General features: G+C 44.8%; 1 protein-coding gene across 6 annotated transcripts in view; it reads left to right on the top strand.

Annotated features, from left to right (window-relative positions):
* GMEB2 (glucocorticoid modulatory element binding protein 2) overlaps nucleotides 1–21087 on the top strand; it is a 28374-nt gene extending 7287 nt beyond the window's left edge. The window contains exons 3-11 of one of the 6 annotated variants that reach the window (XM_053249117.1): nucleotides 4059–4153; nucleotides 4348–4436; nucleotides 5774–5896; nucleotides 6409–6512; nucleotides 6785–6942; nucleotides 8819–8890; nucleotides 11945–12082; nucleotides 13729–13851; nucleotides 19273–21087. In XM_053249117.1, the coding sequence (XP_053105092.1) occupies nucleotides 4059–4153; nucleotides 4348–4436; nucleotides 5774–5896; nucleotides 6409–6512; nucleotides 6785–6942; nucleotides 8819–8890; nucleotides 11945–12082; nucleotides 13729–13851; nucleotides 19273–19919 (1549 nt within the window). In that variant the 3' untranslated portion in view covers nucleotides 19920–21087. Of the gene's footprint in view, nucleotides 1–4055; nucleotides 4154–4347; nucleotides 4437–5768; nucleotides 5897–6408; nucleotides 6513–6784; nucleotides 6943–8818; nucleotides 8891–11944; nucleotides 12083–13728; nucleotides 13852–19272 lie in introns of all 6 variants that reach the window. The other 5 variants (XM_053249114.1, XM_053249119.1, XM_053249118.1 and 2 more) reach the window with 5 other exon arrangements.
* Nucleotides 21088–21493: the final 406 nt, after the last annotated feature.

Genomic DNA, 21493 nt, shown 5'->3' with positions numbered 1-21493 from the left:
GGGAAGGCCCCAATCTGAATGCACATGCACACACATTGCCTTGATACTGCCACACAAAACAAATCTCATTCTGCACACAGATGAGGGGAAAAAACTAGAGTGAGCACTGCTTGGCAGCATACTAATTATTGTCACGTATCCTGTATTTCTAACTAAAATTTCTTCCACACCATTTTTGTCAGTGTGGGATCAAGACACTTTTCCTCATGGATAAGTAAAACCAATTTCAGGAACAGTTGCTTCATGACTACTTGTTTTCCATCTTCACTGCCTGCTTGATGTATCTTCCTGGGGAGAAACTCCAGAAGAGCATGCTTTTCTTCCAAAATCTGAGCAGTGCTGCCATCCACGGTTTTGTCATGGAAACAGCCCTTACCAACAGCTTTTTGATGGTGGGATGGATGGATTTGATGGAACTGTCTTAATATTTGTCCTCTCCTTGAGTTGCACTGCATATGCTAGAGGAAACTGAAGGTTTTAAAAAGAAAAAAGGAAGCAAGCAAGAAGCTGTGCTGTGAAGCAGAGCAAGGAAGAAACTCCAGCAAACTGTGTTCCATTTCCCCTCCATTTGACACTTCTTCACTCATTTCCACTCTGCCACCATCCAGTATGTACAAGAGAGAAAGAAATGCAAGGCTAAACAATATGTAGAGTTGGTTTTTCTCCACAAACAACCAAGTTCAGTTTGAGGCAGAAGTTAATTTTCTATGCAAAAGCTTACTAAATAGGTTTAAAAGGCAATTTCCTACTGGGATGTTAATAACTACATATTGTGGTCAAAGAAGCTTACTTCAGCAAAAGGTGGTATTGAAGTATAAAAATACATATATTGATGTGTTGGAGACCTGCTTGTAACAAATGACTGGGCCAATTTGCACTATGTACCTGTGCAGTCGGCATAGCCTCTTCCTTGGCCTAACGAGGTTCATTAAAAGTGAAAATCCCATTTTGAGTTAAGCTTCCCTGTAACATCATACAATATGTTTGTTTTTTTTGCATTTTAAAATTTTATTGGTTTTTACAATATCTTAACAATCCAATTACATTTAATTAAGTAACATACAATATGTTTATAAACCTCTTGCCGTACACACGTACAACTTGGATGATCAGACTTGTTTGGCAATCCCAGCATCTGGAATTTTGCTGCATGAGAGAAGGCCACTGTTCAGAGTCAGGTTTGCAGCCTAAATGTGCTGTTAAGAACATAAGCCCTGCTGGATCAGGCCCAAGTCTCATCTAGTCCAGCATCCTGTTTCATACAGTAGCCCACTAGATGCCTCTGGGAAGCCCATAGGCAAGAGCTGAGGGGATGCCCTTTCTCCTGATGTTGCTCCCCTGCAACTGGTATTCAGGGCATCTTGCCTCTGAGACTAGTGGTGACCTATAGCCCCTCAGGCTAGTAGCCTTTGATAGACCTGTCCTTCATGAATTTATCTAGGCTCTTCTTAAAGCCATCCAGGGTAATGGCTGTCACCACATTTTGTGGCAGAGAATTCTATGCATTAATTATGTGTTGTGGGAAAAGCACTTCCTTTTGTCATTCCTAAATTTCTTGGCAATCAATTTCATGGGATGACCCTTGGTTCTAGTGTTATACGAGAGGGAGTGTGTATATATATATATATATATATATATATATATATATATATATATATACACACACACACACACACACACACACACACACACACACACACACATAAACTTTATCCATACCATGCATGATTTTATAGACCTCTATCATATCTCCCCTCAGTCGTCTTTTTTACTAAACTAAAAAGTCCCATGTGTTGTAGCCTTGCCTCGTAAGGAAGGTGCTCCAGGTGGCCCCTGGTCATCTTGGTGGCCCTCTGCTGCACCCGTCTTACCTGTGCAGTATATTCAAATATCCCGCAGTGTGTAAACAGGTTTTCTTGGATGCCTTCTGCAGACAGAGCTGCTTTGAGGGAAAAACAACAATATATCTGTTACGATGCTCAAGAAAAAGTGGAGCTCCTGTTCTAATGCTCTACACTTTATGCAGCCAGCCAGTGAAATAAACAACTGTTTATCTTATGCACCCACTGCTTTTTAAGAGGCCAGTCCCTCTGAGCAACAAGATATTTGACAGTACGAGAGTCTGGATAGATCTGAACGGTAGGTTCAAGATACAGAAGAAACTCAAGCCTCGTGCATAAGAACCGCCCTGCTGGATCAGGTCCATGGCCCATCTAGTCCAGCATCGTGTTTCACACAGGGGCCCACCAGATGCCATTGGGAGACTACAGGCAGGAGCTGAGGGCATGCCCTCTCTCCTGCTGTTACTCCCCTGCAACTCATGTTCAGTGGCATCGTGTCTCTGAGGCTGGAGGTGGCCTATAGCTCTCTGACTAGTAGCCGTTGATAGACCTTTCCTCCATGAAGTTATCCAAGCCCTCTTAAAGCCATCCAGGTTGTTGGCTGTTGCCACACCTCATGGGAAAGAATTCCACAAGTTGATGATGCATTGTGTGAAAAGGTACTTGTGTTTCTTGGTCCTAAATTTTGTGGCAATCAATTTCATGAGATGACCCCTGGTTCTAATGTTGTGTGAGAGGGAGAAAGATTTCTCTCTATCCAGTTTCTCCGCACCAATCATGATTTTATAGACCCCTATCATGTCTCCCCTCATTTGTCTTTTTTCTAAACTAAAAAGCCTCAGGTGTTGTAGCCTTGCCTCATAAGAAAGGTGCTCTAGGGCCCTGATCATCTTGGTTGCCCTCTTCTGCACCTTTTTCCAGTTCTACAATGTCCTTTTTTAGATTTGGTGACCAGAATTGTACGCAGTACCCCAGATGTGGCCACACCATAGTTTTGTATAAGGGCAATATTAGCGGTTTTATTTTCAATCCCCTTCCTGATTATCCCTAGCATGGAATCGACCTTTTTCACAGCTGCCGCACATTATCGACATTTTCAACGAGCTGTTCACCATGACCCCAAGATCTCTTTCCTGGTCTGTCACCGACAGCTCAGATCCCATCAACATATACTTGAAGTTGGGTTTTTTCATCCCAATGTGCATCATTTTACACTTGCCAACACTGAAGCGCATTTGCCATTTTGTCATCCATTCCCCCAGTTTGGAGAGATCCTTTTGGAACTCCTCACAATCTGTTTGGGATTTCACTACGCAGAAGAGTTTGGTATCATCTGCAAATTTGGCCACTGTACTGCTTACCCCTACTTCTAAATCATTTATGAATAAATTAAATAGCACCTGTCCTAGTACAGATCCCTGAGGGACCCCACTTCTTACTTCCCTCCATTGTCAAAACTCTCCATTTATCTCTACCCTCTGTTTCCTGTCCTTCAACCAATTAGCAATCTACACATGTACTTGTCCCCTCATCCCCTGAGTGCTAAGTTTTCTCAAGCATCTTTGATAAGGAACTTTGACAAAGTGTTTTGGAAGTCTAGGTATACTATGTCAACTGGATCACCTTGATCCACACACTTGTTGACATGCTCAAAGAACTCCAAAAGCTTTGTGAGGCAAGATTTACCTTTGCAGAAGCCGTGCTGGTTCTCCCCCAGTGGAGCCTGTTCTTCTGTATACTTTACAATTTTATCCTTGAGGATGCTTTCTGAACTACTGTAAGCTTTACTTGGATCTTTCTAGATTGTATAAATTCAAATAGTCCACATAAGTTCAATCTTATTTTTTCATAATAGTGAGGACTAGGAAATTGCTGTTTATAAAATAACAAAAAGGTCAGATTAACAGGATTCAGCAGTTACTGCCATTTTTTTAAATTTCTTAGCTCAGCAACAGTGATATTGATTCCAGGGGTACCCCCTTTCTCAGCATAATACTGTTTGGGCTGTATCTGTCATTGGACTTCAGTCTTAACAGTCGTATTTGCTGAACTGAATATATCTTGGCTTTTGCTACTGGGGAGCTTTTTCCTACTTACAGTGGTGAGAGGAGAAGCCTACATTTCTGGGTATTATGTTCAAAGGGCTACAAAGTTTATTAAAAATGTACAATTTCCCTATTTTAAATATATATTTACATCCATCTCTCTTACTAGCAGTGACTTAAATGAAGACACCCTGGAGACAGAAAATGCAGCTGCTGCAGCTGCTGCTGCATTTACAGCCTCCACACATCTCAAAGAAGCCCTTTTAGGTAGGTGCAGTACATGGCAGAGTTTTGTCTCTCTTGTACCAGAGTTGGTTGTATCAGCAAATTGTGTTACCTGGAATGGGGTCCAAATAGCACTGCACTGAAAAGTTGGCAGCCTTGTTTCCATCTCCTGGGGTGGGCAGCCTATGAGGCTGATCACTGTTTCACTGGCATCACTGTAGAACTGTCATTTGCAGAGAGAAGGGAGGCTTCAGACGTTCAAGATGGAAGATCACCAGGACATGGGGAGGGGTTTAGCATTAAATTCTGCAGAAGATTTAAGCATGTAAGCGTTAACATTATAGATACCATCTACCCAAACGTGTCTTATGCTTGCCCTGTTGAAATGAATGGGGGGTATTGCAAATATTGATGGCAAATGCCTTAACTCTTGGAGTTTAGGTGGATGCAGTGTGCTCTGGAATCTTTATCTAGCCTAATAGTTCCATGACTTTCCTTCCTGTGAATGGGACACCAACCAGCCGAGCCAAGATGGGATTTGCAGGTGTTCTAGTTGGCATAGAGGCAGGAGCATAACTGCTTGGGAGACGGCCTCCTAGAAACAGTAGAGAATACACATGCTATGGAGAAGAGAGAGAGTTCACCGTAAGGGTGTATGTGTCTGTCTGACCTGTGGAAGCGCTCTTGTTCCATTTGCAATGGGAGACTAATATACTCTGCTCTGGATATTTACCCATGGATTTCTAGCAACATGAAAGAGACCTTGTGTTCTCCTGCAAAATTTATTAGATTTTTAATACCGCCTTTCATTAAAAGAATCCCAAGGTGGTTTACAAAACATTTAGAACAATATAAAACTATTAAACAGTTAAACAATAAATATATTTAATTTTTAATATATGAACAAGAAATTCACAGAGCTTTAAACAATTCCCAGTTTATAAACAAATACTGTCATTCCTTGGTAACTTCTAATATTTTGAATAATATTCAGTGTTTTTGTTTTTGTTTAGTTATAACCCATCTTAGGTTTCAGTGGTATAGAAATGTAATAAATAATGTTAAAGGAGGTACCAGGCAAACATGTCAGAAGGGAGCTCTATAATTTGGGCACCACCACAAAAGGCCTCTTACCAGTAACCATCCTCTTAACCTCCAGTGACCAGGGCATCTGGAGAAGGACCTCCTGAAGAAGAGCTTAACTGAGATGCAGGTTTATGTGTTACCTTCTCTTTATGATGAATTACTGGTCCATTTGAGAACATGATTAAGACATACGCTTAATTTTGGCTTCTTTGTGCCACCCTTCATGGAAAATGACAGGAAGATCAGATTATTACCTTTCCATTTGCTTGCTGAAATGTAAACTACTCAGAGGCAAGGGCCTATCTGTTTTAGCCTCTCTTACTCTGTAAAGCTCTATGTACATTGATGTTACTATCTACATTATGTAATAATATTACTAATTACCTATTTTGTGGAAGCAATTCAATCAGCTGGGAATTCAGAACTGGACTAGCTGATAATGCTGTTTCCTTTTTGTTGTTGTTCCTTTTAGAGCCTTTAAAACTATGTTCCAAGATGTTTTCATTTGACAATCAGTAGTCCTTGGTTATAACTTTTATTGTTTCATCCCTTCTGATCCCTCTCCCTGAAGTGAAGATGGCTGAAGGAGAAGACTGTGTGGAAGCTGAGATTGTTTATCCCATCACCTGTGGAGATAGCAAAGCCAACTTAATATGGCGGAAGTTTGTTTGTCCTGGCATCAATGTGAAATGTGTTCAGGTGAGATGGCTGTGGAATTATTGATTGTTTAAAAAAAATTAATACCCCATTGTTCTTTGGAAGAAACAACCCCAAATAAGATTGCAATTAATAATCCAAATATAACCATAACTAATAAAAACAGTAAAGAACAGCACAACATTGCAAAAACTATTACAATTATTCTGTAGGATCTCTGTGAGAAAATACACCTTTCCACAGACAGGGCTGTGCAGTGGTGTAGTCACTGTGTAGTGGGAGGTGAGGACAAGTGTCCAGGGGCTACCCCAGGATGGAGTGTGAGTAAGGATACATTCCTGGACCCACATGCTATACATTAGCAAGCTGTGGACCAAGCAAGAGACTCTTCCTCCAAAGCCTGCTGCATACTGAGAAGCAGCAGAGGCCAAGAGATGAAAATAGTGAACTGCCATGTACGATACCTGACTCGGAATGGTAGTTCTGCTTTAGCACTGGCTGATAATGCAGTCATCTTTCCTCTTCATGCCGCATGCTCTCTCTCTTCTTTGCAGTATGACAACCACTTGATAAGTCCCAAGGAATTTGTCCATTTGGCTGGCAAGTCCACCTTGAAGGACTGGAAGAGGGCCATCCGGATGAATGGGATCATGCTAAGGTTAGCCTTGGGGTTGGGGGAGGAATCTGAATTAGAACAGATCTTGAGGCTTGTGCATTGCACCCTTACACCTTGAGACAGGATTCTCTGCATCCTAACCCATACGAGCTGGTGCTTATTCTAAATGAGTTATTCATCTGGGATATCTCCTGTGCCAGCCTTGTTGAAATGAATGTGGCATGAACAAAAAATGAACATGTTGACGTTGGGAATTTTCAGGGTGTGTGTGTGTTTAAATATCACCGCATTCACATTCACTCCATGTGTTTCAGAAAGATCATGGATTCAGGCGAGCTGGATTTCTATGAGCACACAAAAGTCTGTTCCAATACCTGCCGAAGCACTAAAATTGACCTCACTGGAGCCAGAGTTTCTCTAACCAGCCAGACTTCGACTGAATACATCCCTCTCACTCCTGCCTCTGCAGATGGTATGTGGCCTCCTGTACTGTGGAGCTTTCAGGAGTTAAAGCTTTTGTTTTGCTTGGGATGAAGTAAGCCCTTGTTTAGGGATAAGGGGCATAGATAAGTGGTAGAACTTTAAAAGTGTCTTCAGTAGCAGGGCTAGGAAAGACCTTGAAGAGAGACTGCTGCCGGTCACAGTAGACAGTTCTGGCTTAGAGCAATGGCCTGACATAGTCTCAGTTTGAGTCCCCATGATCTTTAGTTGGTAAGGGTATTGGAAATGGGAAAGACCTTTGCCTGAGATGTTGGTATGGATAATGTTAAGCTAGATGGACTAATGGTCTGATGCAGTATGAAGAAATTATGTATACTAGCTTAACCTGACAGAGCAACTGCATGCTAGTACTTGATTGCTCCCCTCACCCCCTGCCGCAGCCCCCCTTAAAAGTTAATATCTTTTTGGAAAACCCTGGAGGGAGCATGGCAAAGTTCTTCCGGAAAGGCATTCAAGAGCCTGGGGGTCACAGCTGAGAAGGCCCTGTCTCTTGTCCCCACCAACTGAATCTCTGTTAATGAGAAGCTAATCTTTTTCCGAGGAATGGGGAGGGCATCCTAACTTGACGGGTTGTCAGCCTTCTCATGCTTCAAGACAGGGCCAATCAGATTTCAGATCTGTATATACTATGCTGCTCCAGCCACACCCAACCCAGTTCCGGTCCTGTCTTGCTTCAAGTCAGTCCACAAGCTGCCCAATCTCCTCTAGCTTCTAGCTGCCTTAGGCTTGTTTTTCCTTGGTTATCCTCTACCTTTTTTGGTTTGTGTCTCTGCACTTGTTCCACTCATGGAGCTTTCATATTGCAGTGACATGCTGAAGGGCACACTTTTGGAGGGCCCCCCCTTAGAGGCTATGTTGGCACCCACCTATGCGGTGTCTGGGACTGCTGCCGTGTGCGCTGCTGGGTTTTCTGAGGGAACCATTGCTAAAAGCTCTGAGATGGCTCCGTGCCTAGAGCTCGTTCTGCCCCCAAAAGTGGCAAAGAAGACCAAACTCTTAAATGGCCCAGACGTGACCGAAAAGAAAAAGGAATGCAAGCTGGCCTCCGGTGGGGCTCCACTTTGTGAGAGGCTTCAGCTACAGGCAGTACGGGCATGGCTATCACTGACGACAGTCTCTGAGATTCCTGCCAAAACCATGGCCAGACGTGGCCTAAAAGAAAAAGGAATGCAAGCTGGCCTCCGGTGGGGCTCCACTTTTCAAACATAATTGATCAGGTACAGGCTTCTACAGAGATAATGCTAAGATTCTGAGATGCTATTTTTCAAAATAAATCATGCTAGTTTAGAAATATGTGGGGAGAGGAGTGGGTGCTTTTTTGACATTTGTTAGGTGGCTATGACTGATTTGACATAAGAGAGTGTCTTCTTCTGCATGATCCCCATTGTCCACTACATTCATCAGGGGAGGCTCATCTGTGGCTACCTTCATGTCGTTTGGTGGCCACCCAGGGACGGGCCTTCTCTGTTGGCGCCCCGAGACTTTGGAACGCACTTCCCGTGGGAATAAGAGTCTCCCCATCTCTAGTGGCTTTTAAAAGGGGTCTAAAGACTTATCTTTTTACCCAAGCTTTTTAACTTTTAGCTTTTTAACTTTTTAAACTTTTGATTGTTATTATTTGTTTTAAATTGTTTTTAGTATTTGTTTGTTGTGAACCGCCATGAGACTTTGGGTTAGGGTGGTATAAAAATGTGCTAAATAAATAAATAAATAAATAAATAAGAAGCACAGGCAGTAAGAAAATGGGAATATTTTGCAAAGACCTACTTTGATCTGCTTTTTCTGTGAAGCCAGGAAAAAAGTGGGAATCCTTGGTTTTGGAGTACATGTGTGTGTTCTAATTACAGTAAATGGCTCTCCTGCCACAATCACCATAGAGACATGCGATGACTCTACCGACTGGACTACTAGTATTGGAGGTAAGCCTCAGGGCAATGGAGGCTTATTGCTCATTGGGCAGCACTCCACCAAGCACCCTCAAAGACTGCTCTGTTCCCCATCCCCCTTCATTCTCCCACTCCTCAAAACACACAAGCCATTCCTCTATTTGCTTTCTCCTGCCTTCCTTAGAAGCCACTTAATGACGGGGGGAATGACTTGACTAGCAAGCCAGAAGTTGCCGGTTAGAATCCCCGCTGGTGTGTTTCCCGGACTGTGGGAAACACCTATATTGGGCAGCAGCAGCAGCAATAAAGGAAGATGCCAGAAGGCATCATCTCACACTGCGTGGGAGATGCCAATGGTCAACCCCTCCTGTATTCTACCAAAGACAACCACAGGGCTCTGTGGGCGCCAGGAGTCGACACCGACTTGATGGCACACTTGACCTTTACCTTAATTCGATTGAGTGGACACAGTTCCACTTCTCGCCACAAGAGGGCTTCATTTTCTGTAGCCCCTTGTAATAAAAATATGTTGCAAACGGGTGTTGGATTTCCAGCGCCCAACACTGCACTTAATAACAATTTGAGTCTCTGTCCAGGTTTGTCCCCCAGAGCCATTCTAAAGCTGTGGGTTTTTCCCCCCCCATAGTTGGCTATCAGGCTTGCAATGTCCAAGAGGCACAGGCAGTCAAGAGGAGGGCAGAGCAATTACTTCTGAAAAGCTAGGGTTGGCCATCTCAGCACACATGGCCAAGAGGGGTCCGGAGAGAGCATTGTGATCCTGTATATGTGCCCTCAGTGCTTGTTTCTTTGGAAAAGCTGAGAGAACAGTAAGGTAGAGCCCCCTTAAATATTCTGATACTCTTTCCCAAAAAAGAGTCCCACTCCACTTCCATCCCCCACACAAAAAATTTCTCTCCCTCCACCTCTGGGGGAAAAGAAAGTAATTTAGTAAAGCAGTCTGAAACGTCATTCATCTTAATTGGATGATTGGACAGAATGGAGCTTACCCCTGCTGCTCCCTCCAGCCTAAAAAACTTAGCCACAAGCTCTCTCCCTCTTCTCTCCACCAACAGTGACTGCTGAAGGCACAGGAGCAGCAACCTGGAGAAAGCAGAGGGCCAGTTGTGAGCTTGTGGTTAAGTTGTTTTGGCTGGAGGGAGCCCAGCCATGTTTACTAAGAAGTCAGCTCCATTGTATTAAATGGGGTTTACTCTGAGGTAAAGATGAATGGGCCTTCAGATTGCTTTACCAGTCTCTTTCTTTCCCTCGAAGGGGGAGGGAGGGATAGAAAATCTGTTTCAGCTCTGAGCCCAAAGTTTTTCTCTCCCTGGAGAGAAACTGTTCCCCCATATTCAGAGAGAGAAAGAGAAAGATTGCTGCACTCCAGGTTGTTTTTGAGGAAAGCTCCAAAGTGTAAGCCACTGAAGTAGTGGGGTACTTCAGGGGTCCCCAGGTAGGAGGAAGGTCTCTGCATATGGCCTCTCCCCACCACCGCCATATGGGGAAAACAGTCTCTCTCCAGAGAGAGAATCTTTGCTGGGGAGGGGGCTGTCTCTAGAAGGAATCTTATTGGTGGGGGAACAGCTAATCTGATTTTTCTCTCTTTCTCTCTTCTTTGCCAGTGTATAGTCTGCCCTGATTTTCCTTTTCATTCTTATATTAATTTGTTTGGGAACCACAACTTACTAAGGCACAATATGATTGAAAAAGCACAATTTACTGAATACAGCAGTATGGCTCAGCATGTGCTACAGTTTAAGCAGCCCAAAATATAACAGAAACATAATTTTTAAAGTTTCAGTTGTTTATATGCATTATGCCTACAGTATGGTAAGGGGGCTCACTGAATGCCAGTTTAGATAAGAGCAGCTGACTAGCCCAACATAAGTTCCTTCATTGAAAGTAGTGGGCTTGGGGCGGAATGGTTCTTTTAAAAAAAAACCCCACAAAAACCCTCTAAACTCTAGGGGTTTATTATCTCTGTCTCCACCTACCCTCTGCCCCACCAGCTCCACAAACTGACCACAGGGACTACAACATAGTCTGTGTCTCCTGTTCTGTGCTGTACTGGTGTCCTAAGCCTGAAAAGCTTGTAAGAGAAAGATGCCAGTGCACTCTAACCTACTTGGTGTTGGAATCTCTGTGCACAGTGTTTTGTCCATGATTCATGTAATCTTCACAGAGTGCTCCTGACAATCTCTGCTCCTTGCCTTTTGGCATGCTGGATGTAAAATAGGAAAAGTGATGGGGTTATTGGCCACCTTTTGCTGACATAGAAGTCTGTGTAACACATGCTTACACCACCCAGAGTTGGCTCAATAAAAGTCAGCCACTTTCCCGCTTCTGTACTTGTTGGAGCATATTCACACAGTGGCTGTTTTTGAAGCAGATCATGTAGTAAAACTATTCCGGGACTATACTGCTTCAGAGAGCAGGTGAGCAATTTTATGACTGTTTCTCCTACATTTATAATGTTCCTGTATTTGGAAAACTAGCCTGTCAGTGAGAAGGGTTCTAACCACCTCCTTGATGTGCTGGTTCTCAGTGTGTAGAGATTTGGGGTAGGTGAAACAAAGCATTTCAAACCTGTGATGCCCCTGCCCCACTTTTAGTCTGAAGTGGTATAGTCCAGGAACAGTTTTACCATGTGACCTGCTGGGGTGGGAAGACTTCAGGATCTCCTTTAAGGATCTACTAGAATTCTGAGGTCTGTCAACAGGGACCAGGTGCAGAATAATGGCTCATGGAGATAGACCTGCGCTTAAGGACCAGAGTACCTCTGGGCACATGGAATTGCTTTCCCGTATTGGAACTGTACTGACAGTCCTTGTTTGCCTGCTCTTGCTGCTGTTAAGCAACTGGGATTCAGAAGCCCTTGCTCATCTATTGCAAATAATTCAAGCATATACCAAGAGATTCCAGTCTATTTTCTACCCACCTCTGATGTAGTGTAGCTTTGAAGCTGTTGTCTGGCAAATATGATCATGTGCTTGAGAGAGTGTGCAGGGTGTATATAAAACAGGCAGCCAGCTTTGATCCCCTGGTCTTCTCGCAGGTTCTTCAGGGTTCTTTCTCATTTTCCTTCAGATGATACATTTCTGTTTTGGCGAGGCCTGAAGGAAGCAGGCCTGTTGGAAGAAGTAATCCATGAGTTTCATGTGGAGCTCCTAGAGACCATGAGGGGCCTACAGCAGAGGGTTCAGGATCCCCCTTTACAGCTCAGTGGTAAGTGGTAAAGTGACACACTTTGGAGCAAAACAAACAAACTAACCCACAGCTTCACACATACACTGATGGGGTCTGAGCTGCCAGTGACTGAGCAGGTGTGATTACTCCCAAAAGGATTTTTATTGTCACCACCAACTGTTTACAGGCAGGCTGTATGCCTGAGACACCTTGAAAAGGCTCAAGAGAATGTTGAGGCATCCCTATATGGTACTCCCTGAAGCTTAAGGGAAACCCCACAAAATCCCAGAACCTTTGCATAGCTGCAGCCAGAGCAAGGTGAGTAGGGTGGTCAGGAGGTCAAAATGCTTAGTTGCAGAAAAGATGGATCTTAGAACCCCAACCTAGAAGCAAGTACTGGTTCTTTGTCCCAGGCAAGGCAAAAAACTCTGTTCTCAGGAGCACTCTCTCCATTCCGGCCTTCAGCTGGACATACACAAAGAACTGATTGATTGATTAAGTGCCGTCAAGTCGGTGTCGACTCTTAGCGACCACATAGATAGATTCTCTCCAGGATGATCTGTCTTCAACTTGGCCTTGAAGGTCTCCCAGTGGTGCATTCATTGCTGTCGTCATCAAGTCCATTCACCTTGCTGCTGGTCGTCCTCTTCTTCTCGTTCCTTCAACTTTCCCCAGCATTATAGACTTCTCAAGGGAGCTGGGTCTTCGCATAATGTGTCCGAAGCATGATAGTTACACAAAGAACTAGTACCTCTTAAAGAGTGAACATCAAACAGAAAAGCTGTCTCCAGTGGTCTGGTGACTTCTGAGATGGAAGGATAGGATTATTGAGGTGTGAAGGCTGCTGAAGCTCCGCCATTCTCTGACTCATTACAGCAATCTGCAAACCAAGGTGGGGAGAGAGGGGCTCTCCTGAATATGCTTCCAGTGTCCCAACTGTGTCTCCGCATGGCAAGGATTACCTCCAGATGGTTGGGCATGAAGCACACAGGAAAAAGATTGCATGGCTTCCTTGCATTGGGAAAATGAAGTTTTAAAACTCAAAGCAAGTTTCTAGCCATGGGACTAATGAAAGGGACTGCTCCTTTCTTCATATCGCAGTACCTTTTAAAATATACAGTGTTTCTTGTTATGTATGTTGTGCATCTTCTAAGCACAGCAGGCTCTTGAAGCTAGTGCTCCTGTTGGAGAGGAGACAGAGGTATGAGGAACATTTTTGTGGAGTGTGCTTGTGAAATGCTCTCCTGTTGTTGCTGTATTTTAGGTGTCACAGGGAGACCTTTTTATTCTCTTCTAGAACTGTTAGGCCTTGAACTGTGTTAACTGCAATTTAAATCTGCTGTTATGTTCTGTAATTTATCATTTTATTGTACTGTACATCTCTTCCTGAATTTTGAATTGAAAAATCAAAAATGTCTAAAATTGAAAATACCTACAATAATTATCTAAAATAGAGGAAAGAGGGGTAAATGTGGAAGGTGCAGTTACCTTTACTTAAGCTTCATTTCAGCTGGGGACAAGGAATTGGGAGGTTAAGCTTTTTTTCCCCCAACCCTAAAATTTTGCTACTTTACCTGCATTTTCCCTCCCTTCTACCTTCAGCAGTGAGGAGGACAGGGAAATAATAACTATTAGGCTTTCTCCAATAGCTGCAAATATGATGGTGTTTACTTTTTTCTCTTTAGATGCTGTGTTGCTCAACAATACAGTCCAGAACTTTGGTATGCTGGACCTGGTGAAGAAGGTTTTGGCAAGCCACAAGTGCCAGATGGACCGTTCCCGAGAGCAATATACTCGAGATTTAGCAGGTGCGGCCTCTGAATCCTCTGTGTGACAGATCGATTATTATCCATAAGAAATTTCTATGAGAGAGCTTTCCCCTATTCAGTATTCTGTCACCACACTTGCACCCATATGCATGTACACGACACTTGTGTATCTATGCTCTTAGACTGACTTGGGGGAATTTAGCTCAAATGTGAATAACAGATGGCAGTCTGGACACAGGGTACCCCAGAGAAGTAACAGAACTGGAGACAAGGCTTTCAAAACCAAGTTAATGGATAAAGTAGAAGTGCAATGCAGATGATATTTGGCAACCTTGATGTCACAGGTACACAGGGAGTGAAGGCCACTCCTTGGAGCTAGATAAGGAGGAAAGGGCATTGAGGGAGAGGACTCTAATCACCTGGTGGCTGGTGGGCATTTGGATGCAGGCAGCAAGATGGGGGTGTGAAAAAAGAATGGGAGAATAATGAATGGAGCTTATTATCTATCCATATCTGCTGTTTTGTGCACAGTGCTAAAAGAGTTCCCAGGTGGTCTGGCATAGGGATAGGCCTGCAGCAAACCAGCCTTAAGGTCCCCCTGAGGGTCTGCTTGGGGCTGTTAGACACAGGATAGTTCCATATCAAGAGCACAGTGTGTGATCCAAGGACTTTGGTTCCCAAGAGTATCCAGGGCAGTGTTCCAACTTGGGGTGGTGCAGCAGCCCAGTGACTTGGCTCAGAGGGAAAGGCTTTGAGTACACAGCAGGTACTTGGCTGGCTAGACTATGGGGTAGTAGCAGGCGGCTGGCACCAGTAGACTCCGCTGACAGCAAGAATGCTTCCCAGGAACCTTCTATATGTGTCTTAGGGGGCATGAACTTCTACAAGGTTCTGCCTTCTGTAAAGTGGGAAAGCTTTAGATTTCAAGGTAGTCCCAAGGAGGGAGGATGTAACTGTTCGGAGGAAGCACAGAACAAAAGGGCTCTCTTTGGCCAAATCAAATGCCATAAGTGACTTGGGGCTTGATTTTGATTGCACTTTGAGGTGCTTTGACTGTTTTAAAGGCTCTTTAGGCTCAATTCTTCTGCTGTATCAGGAACTTTGCCTTCATTAAGAATGCACAGAATTCATTGAATGAGTGTGTGTGAGAGACCTTTTGCTAGGCAGCGTTTGCACCAGTTTAGTCTTTGCGTGACACTGCTGCTTGGCTCAAGCAGAGGCCAATTCCCTCTTGGCACCGAGTGCCTGTCTATGCTCTCTTTGCATTGCTTTCTGTAGAAAGGCAGCATTCTTTAAAGGCTGGGGAAAGAAGCTGTCTGCTAACAAAATGTGGAAAACTGGGTGTTTGAGACAATTGTCTGATGCTGCTAACTGAGCAAAATCGGCACCTTTTAAAAGTGGTGATTCTCTCTATTTAGCAAGAGGAGAGCAACTGGCCCTATCCAGCCCCAGAACAGCATCCCTCCAGTGGCTATTGCTGGTGTCTATCTTATTATTCATTTTTAGATTGTGAGCCCTTTTGGGGACTGGGAGCCATTTTGTTTGTTTTTATTTCTCTTTGTAAACCACTTTGGGAACTTTTGTTGAAAAGCGGTATATAAATATTTGTAGCAATAATAATATACTAGATGAGAAAAGGCCTCTTAGGCGCGTGCATATACGATTAATGCTGTATTGGGATTGTCTTGTAACACAAACCATTCCTTTCACAAAAAGCAGTTATGCTCATTGCCTTAATGAACCTGAGTCTAAAATTTGACATGGGCAGACAACAGTTGATAGCACATTGAATGTCTGGCTCACTATTTGCACAGGCCCTGATCATGTTTCCTCCAGGAAATGCTTTTTAGAGTTCATTTGTGAGTATCTCTAGCACTGTGCTACAGGAGCCTGTGACAGTACTAGTGAAAAAGCAGCAGAACCTTTCCCTTCCCTAGTACCTTTGTTCTAATTCTGTTGGGGAAGATAAAAGGCTTGGTATTATTTGAACACTTCACTTGGAACCTGTTATCAGTTGTGAGTATTCTCATAGGGGCCCGAAGTTACCATGATTGTGAAAATAGCTTGCCAAAATCTGAAACATGGCATAATGGTCAAATTGACTAAATGTATTGGTTTTTGTGATGGTGGACAGAATATGTAGACCTTTTAAAAGTATTGATCTCCTTATGTCATAAACATGATGTTACTAATTAATTAATTAATTTCTATACCTCAGGATGATTTACATTAAAATAAAAACTATTAAAATCAATTAACAGTTAAAATAAAAAACAATAAAACCAATTAACAGTTAAAACATTTTAAACAGTTTTAAAACCCTGGAATACCAGGCCAAACAATTACAGTTTAAAACCCTGGAAGGTCAGGCCAAACAGATAGGTCTTAAGGGCTCTCCTGGATATACAATTGACTAAGGATATACATTTTGTAGGACTCTTTCATTGATGTAAGCATTATTTGTTTGTAATTACAGTATATAAAAAAGAACCTTTCCTTTTGATTTCTGCACCAAATACTTGGCCTGCAAAGAGAATACTTGTGTGGAAACTCTTGTTTGTGAATCTGCAGGTTTCACCTTGAGACTTTGAGCTGGGTCTCAAGATCCGTGAGACCTGGTTTCTTCGGGTGAGCGGGGAGGGAGCCCTGGGTGGCTGAATCGGCCACCCACACGATTGCCGGCTCCATGACAGAGCCGGCGGGGGCTGGGGAGCTCGGGGGCCATGTGGCCCCTGGAAGCCCCAGTATGCCCTGCACAAGCACGCAGGGCATACTGGGGAGATCCCCGGAGCCGGGAGGCAGCTTTCTGCCTCCCCTCCAGGGGTCTACTCATGAGTAGGCTACTCGCGATCCAGAAAACCAGGTTTGCGGAGCGCTTGCTCCGCAAACCTGGTTTTGGGGCAGGGGTTCTTGAGCAGGTTACCTGCTCTAGAACCACCGGGCTTGCAGCCAAGCCCAGTGGTTCTGACGACTGGGAAAAATCGGGTTAGGCTTTCCTAGCCCGATTTTTCCCGATCGTCAGAATAGCTCCTATAACTTGACTCGCCAGTGAGTGGTTCCTTCAAACTTTATAGCTTATCACTTTTAGCTCCTGTATGTGGGAAATCCCTCTTTGCAGGCTATGCAATCCCATTCTTGAGTGCAGGAAAAAAACCTGGTGTTACTGTGGCAGTTATCCTTCCCAACAGCAAGGGTATCCTCCATTCCCCCCAAAACCCCATATAACATTATATAACATGAACAGGATATTGCCTTTGGATTGAGACTTTCAGGATGATCTCTGAAAGGTTAAAATGTTAGAAATTTTTGTTTATTTGAAGCATTCAAACTCCACCTACAAATTTTGTGCAGGGTGTTATCAGTATCCTGACAACACCAAAACCTATTTCTCTATAACAACATCATCAGGAGATGATGCCTGCCTGGAGATGGTGATGGGCTAGATGAGGGATAACAAACTGAGACTGAATCTAGATAAGATGGTAGGTACTTACTATGTGGGGTCAGAACTTGGGAGACTGTTCTTCCAGTTCCGGATAGGGTTACATTTCCCCAGAAGTAACAGGTATGCAGTCTGGGAGTGCTTCTGGATCCTAACCTCTCCTTGGTGTCCCAGGTTGAGGAGGTGGCCAGAGGTGCTTTCTTTCAGCTTTGGCTGATACACCATCTGTGCCCATGTCTTGAGATAAACAACCTGAGAACAGTGGTACATATACTTGTAATCTCCAGACTTTACAGCAATGCACTCTGTGGGAGTGCCTTTGTATGTAGTCCGGGCACTGCTGCTGGTGTAGAATGCGGCAGCCAGGTTGGTCTCCAGGTCATCTCGGAGAGACCATATTATTAATGTATTGAAAGAACTACCCTGGCTGCCAATAAGGTTCTGGGTAAAATACAAGGTGCTGGTTATAACCTATAGAGCCCTAAACAGCTTTGACCCTGAGTATTTAAGATAACGTCTTCTTCACCATGAGCCCCACCACCCTTTGAGATCATCTGGAGAGGTTTGTCTGCATTTGCCACTGGCTTATCTGGTGGCTTAGTTGGGGACGGGACTTCTCTGTTGCTGTCCTGAGGCTTTGTAATGTGCTCTCTGCTGAAATGAGAGCCTTCGCATCTCTGACAACTTTTTAAAAGTTAAGACACATTTGTTCACACAGACTTTTAATTAGATTCACAGTTTTTAACAGCTTTAAACATTGTGTTAAAATTTTAAATTGTTAGTTTTAATTTATATTTTTTTAAAATTGTAAACCACCCAGAGACATATGTTTTGGGCAGCATATAAATATGTTCATTAAATAAATAAAATACTAAACAAAGTTCTTGAAGCAGCTCACAATATATTTAAAAAGCAGTAAAGCACAGATTCCTCCCCTGGGCAGGGCTTCCTCATTCGGGCTGATGCTGAAGTCTTCTGTGGCTCTCAACTGCAGACCCAAAAGTTATTGGGGAGGTAAAGGTATGTAGGAGTTCTAAGACCTTCCTACAGTCATTCTGCTGCCGAATTTCTGGGTCTCCGAGAACTTAAGCCCAAGCCCCAGACATCGAGTCTCTCAAGAGACAAGATTCCCTCATCCAAGCTGCTGCTGACATCTCCTGCAGGTCCTAATCGCAGATGCAAGTGGGGAGCAGGGGGAGGTACAAATCTTTCATTCTGTTCTCCAAATGGCAGCACCCTTCAGTGTTCTAGTTCTAAGAAATTGTAACTGTGGATAGAGGGGCCTCTTCTAAGCAAACACAGCATGATCTGCTTAAAGCCTTTTTCCACACTCAAAGTAGGGGTGTGCACGGATCCGCAAAACTGTGGTCCGGCACTGGGGTGGGGGGTTGCTTTAAGAGTGGGGGAGGGTTTACTTACCCCTCCTGCCGCTTTCCCGCTCTGGCACCCATAATTTTAGTAGTAATTGGGGCGGCAGGATACCTCCCTGCCGCCCCTTCCCCGCTTTCGCTATGAAAAGCTCCCAGGAGTCCTCTGCGCGCACACACACACACACACACACACAACATGCGCGGGCTTCATGTCTGTGACATGCGCACGCGCGCAGAGGACTCCTGGGAGCTTTTCATAGCAGAAGCAGGGAAGGGGCAGCAGGGAGGTATCCTGCCGCCCCAATTACTACTAAAATTACGGGCGCCAGAGCAGGAAAGCGGCGGGAGGGGTAAGTAAACCCTCCCCCTGCTCTTAAAGCAAACCCCCCCCCGAACCGAACCACCCAGGTCCGGACTGGTCCGGAGGCCTTTAGAATGGTCTCCGGACCAGTCCGGGCACATCCCTAACCCAAAGCATCTAGTACTGAGTTTGGATTGGCTTTTAACAGCCAGGTAACTTCAGTTTGCTTTGTGTGCCGTTTGAAAAGAGGAGGTCAAACCTAGTTCCTGGCTGACTGGACTCAGTGGGTCTCTTGCTTATCCACTGCTGTTTCTCTGATTTTTGTCCCCCAACCCTGCCCCCCGCAGCTCTGGAGCAGCAGTGTGATGAGCACCGGAAGAGAGCAAAGGAGCTGAAGCACAAATCGCAGCATCTCAACAACGTGCTGATGACCTTGACGCCAGTCTCCATCCCGTCTCCGCTGAAACGTCCCAGACTGACTCGAGCCACCTCGGGGCCTCCTGCCATCACCTCCCAAGTCCTGACTCAGTCGGCACAGATTGCCCTGGCTCCAGGGGTGCCGGTCACTCAGCTTGCCAACCTGCCACTTGGCAAAGTGGTATCGGCTCTCCCGGCATCTTCTCTCGGGAAGACTACAACGCAGGCCACTTCTGCCAGCTCTCCAGCCTCCCCCCTGTTGGGCGGATACACTGTCCTGGCATCTGCGGGTTCCACCTTTCCCAACACAGTCGAGATCCACCCGGATGCCTCCAACCTGACAGTCCTGAGCACAGCGGCCATACAGGACGGCAGCACCGTGCTGAAAGTGGTGAGCCCTTTCCAGCTGCTCACCCTGCCAGGACTGGGCACCGCCATCCAGAATGTAACACAAATGGCTCCCAGCGGGAGCACAATTGTGACAGTTCCCTCCAGTGTTGTTGAGGGCAGCACAGCAACTGAAGAACATACCACCATTGAGGTGACCACAGTAGCAGAGGAGTCTGAGCAGAAATGAAACAGACTGTGGCTCGCTTTCTGGGGTGTGCTCTGGGCTTGCACGACCATCCCTCTGCACTGAGGAGGAGGAGGAGGAGGAAGAGAGGGCACTGGGAATAGAGAGAGGAAAACAGATTGGCTGATGGGATCATAGTGAGGTTGGAATCGTAGAGGAGGGAGAGAGAAGGGGTCAACATGAGAGAGAGGAGACAGGAGTGGGGGAAAGGCCACTCTTTTACAGAAACCATTAAAAGCTACAATCTTTCCATCGTTGGCTTGTTAGCACTAGACTATCCCTAGCCACCTTAGCCAGAACAAAGAGTGCAGAGAGAGGCTGTGGCAGATAAGACAGGTTTCTGGGAAGAAAACGATAGGAAAAAGCAGATGGGGCAGCCAGCAAGGTGCAGCTCCAGAAATTACAGCACAGGTAACCAGAGGATATTTCTGGGTTCAGACATGATTCAGGGTACTACATGCAGTGTCATCTGGTGGGCTGAAAGGTAAAGCTACCTGGAAAGCAAGCGACATGCTTTAATGGGTGGTGCCGGGAAGAGAGGTCTTGTATCACTTGTTTCTGAATGCAGTGTGGCAGACCTGGTCTGCTGATATTACCAAGGGTGGGATCTTCTTGGGATGAAATTGGAATTGGTATGAAGGGCCCTGAGTATTGAGGAAGATGGTTTGTGGGCAGGGCTGGCAAAAAACCCTCTGCCATAGAAAAGCTTGTAATCTCTGACAGTGGGTGGCTTCTTTCTATGCTTTCATTAAAACACACTCAACCTCCCAGCCCCACCTTCTGGCCCTTCCCATTGTGAGGCTGGTGCACAGAGGCTGTCCTGCTGAGCCTGAGCACTTTCCTCAGCACTGGTGGGCCACTCCCACCTTTGCCCAGGCGAATCTGCTGAGTCAGCAGAACTTATCTGCTGCATGCCAGCACTTCAGGCTGAAAAGGGCAGTTTGGTTGACACATGTGTATGTGAGAAGGGAGCATGAACGCTCCTGAGCTTGCTTTGGATTGTTCCAGCTGCCTTGAGGTACTTGATACCAATTTTTTTTTTAAAAAAAAGTGCTTGTGAGAGTTTATGCTATATCACAGGTGCAAGGGGTTGGATTCTTGCAGTGTGAATTAGTCTTGACAACAGCAAAAGCAGGTCTCTTGAATAACCTATTAAATATTTTTAAAAGCATGCTTTGTGGCTTATTAGCTGTCTTTATCTTGGTCTTCTCCAAGTTTGAGGTCAGGCATCAGTTTTTTCTCCCTCTGGGCTGATTCTCACTATCTTTTCAGTGTCTGCTGACCACCAAATGCTAGATTGCCAAGCTCAAAATGCTCCTGTGGAGTATATCATGAGCATTTAGAAATCTAATTCTCTTTTGGTGCTGCAACAATCTGACACTTAACCAAGATCGATGAGCCGAGGTCAGATCCAAGATAAATTATTCTGATTCATGGTCGGTTGAGGTGCGGATCTGGGATCAGAGGAAAAACCCATTGTTCTTGTGACACACTCCATAGAAGCATGCACAGCTCAGTAATCTGGGATTTTTTTAAAATGATGGTGAGAATCGGCTGGCTGTGTGTGTGTGAGACAG

The sequence above is a fragment of the Hemicordylus capensis genome, chromosome 4 (assembly GCF_027244095.1).
Source record: "Hemicordylus capensis ecotype Gifberg chromosome 4, rHemCap1.1.pri, whole genome shotgun sequence".
Taxonomy (NCBI): domain Eukaryota; kingdom Metazoa; phylum Chordata; class Lepidosauria; order Squamata; family Cordylidae; genus Hemicordylus; species Hemicordylus capensis.
This window is presented reverse-complemented; position numbering and strand designations above follow the sequence as displayed.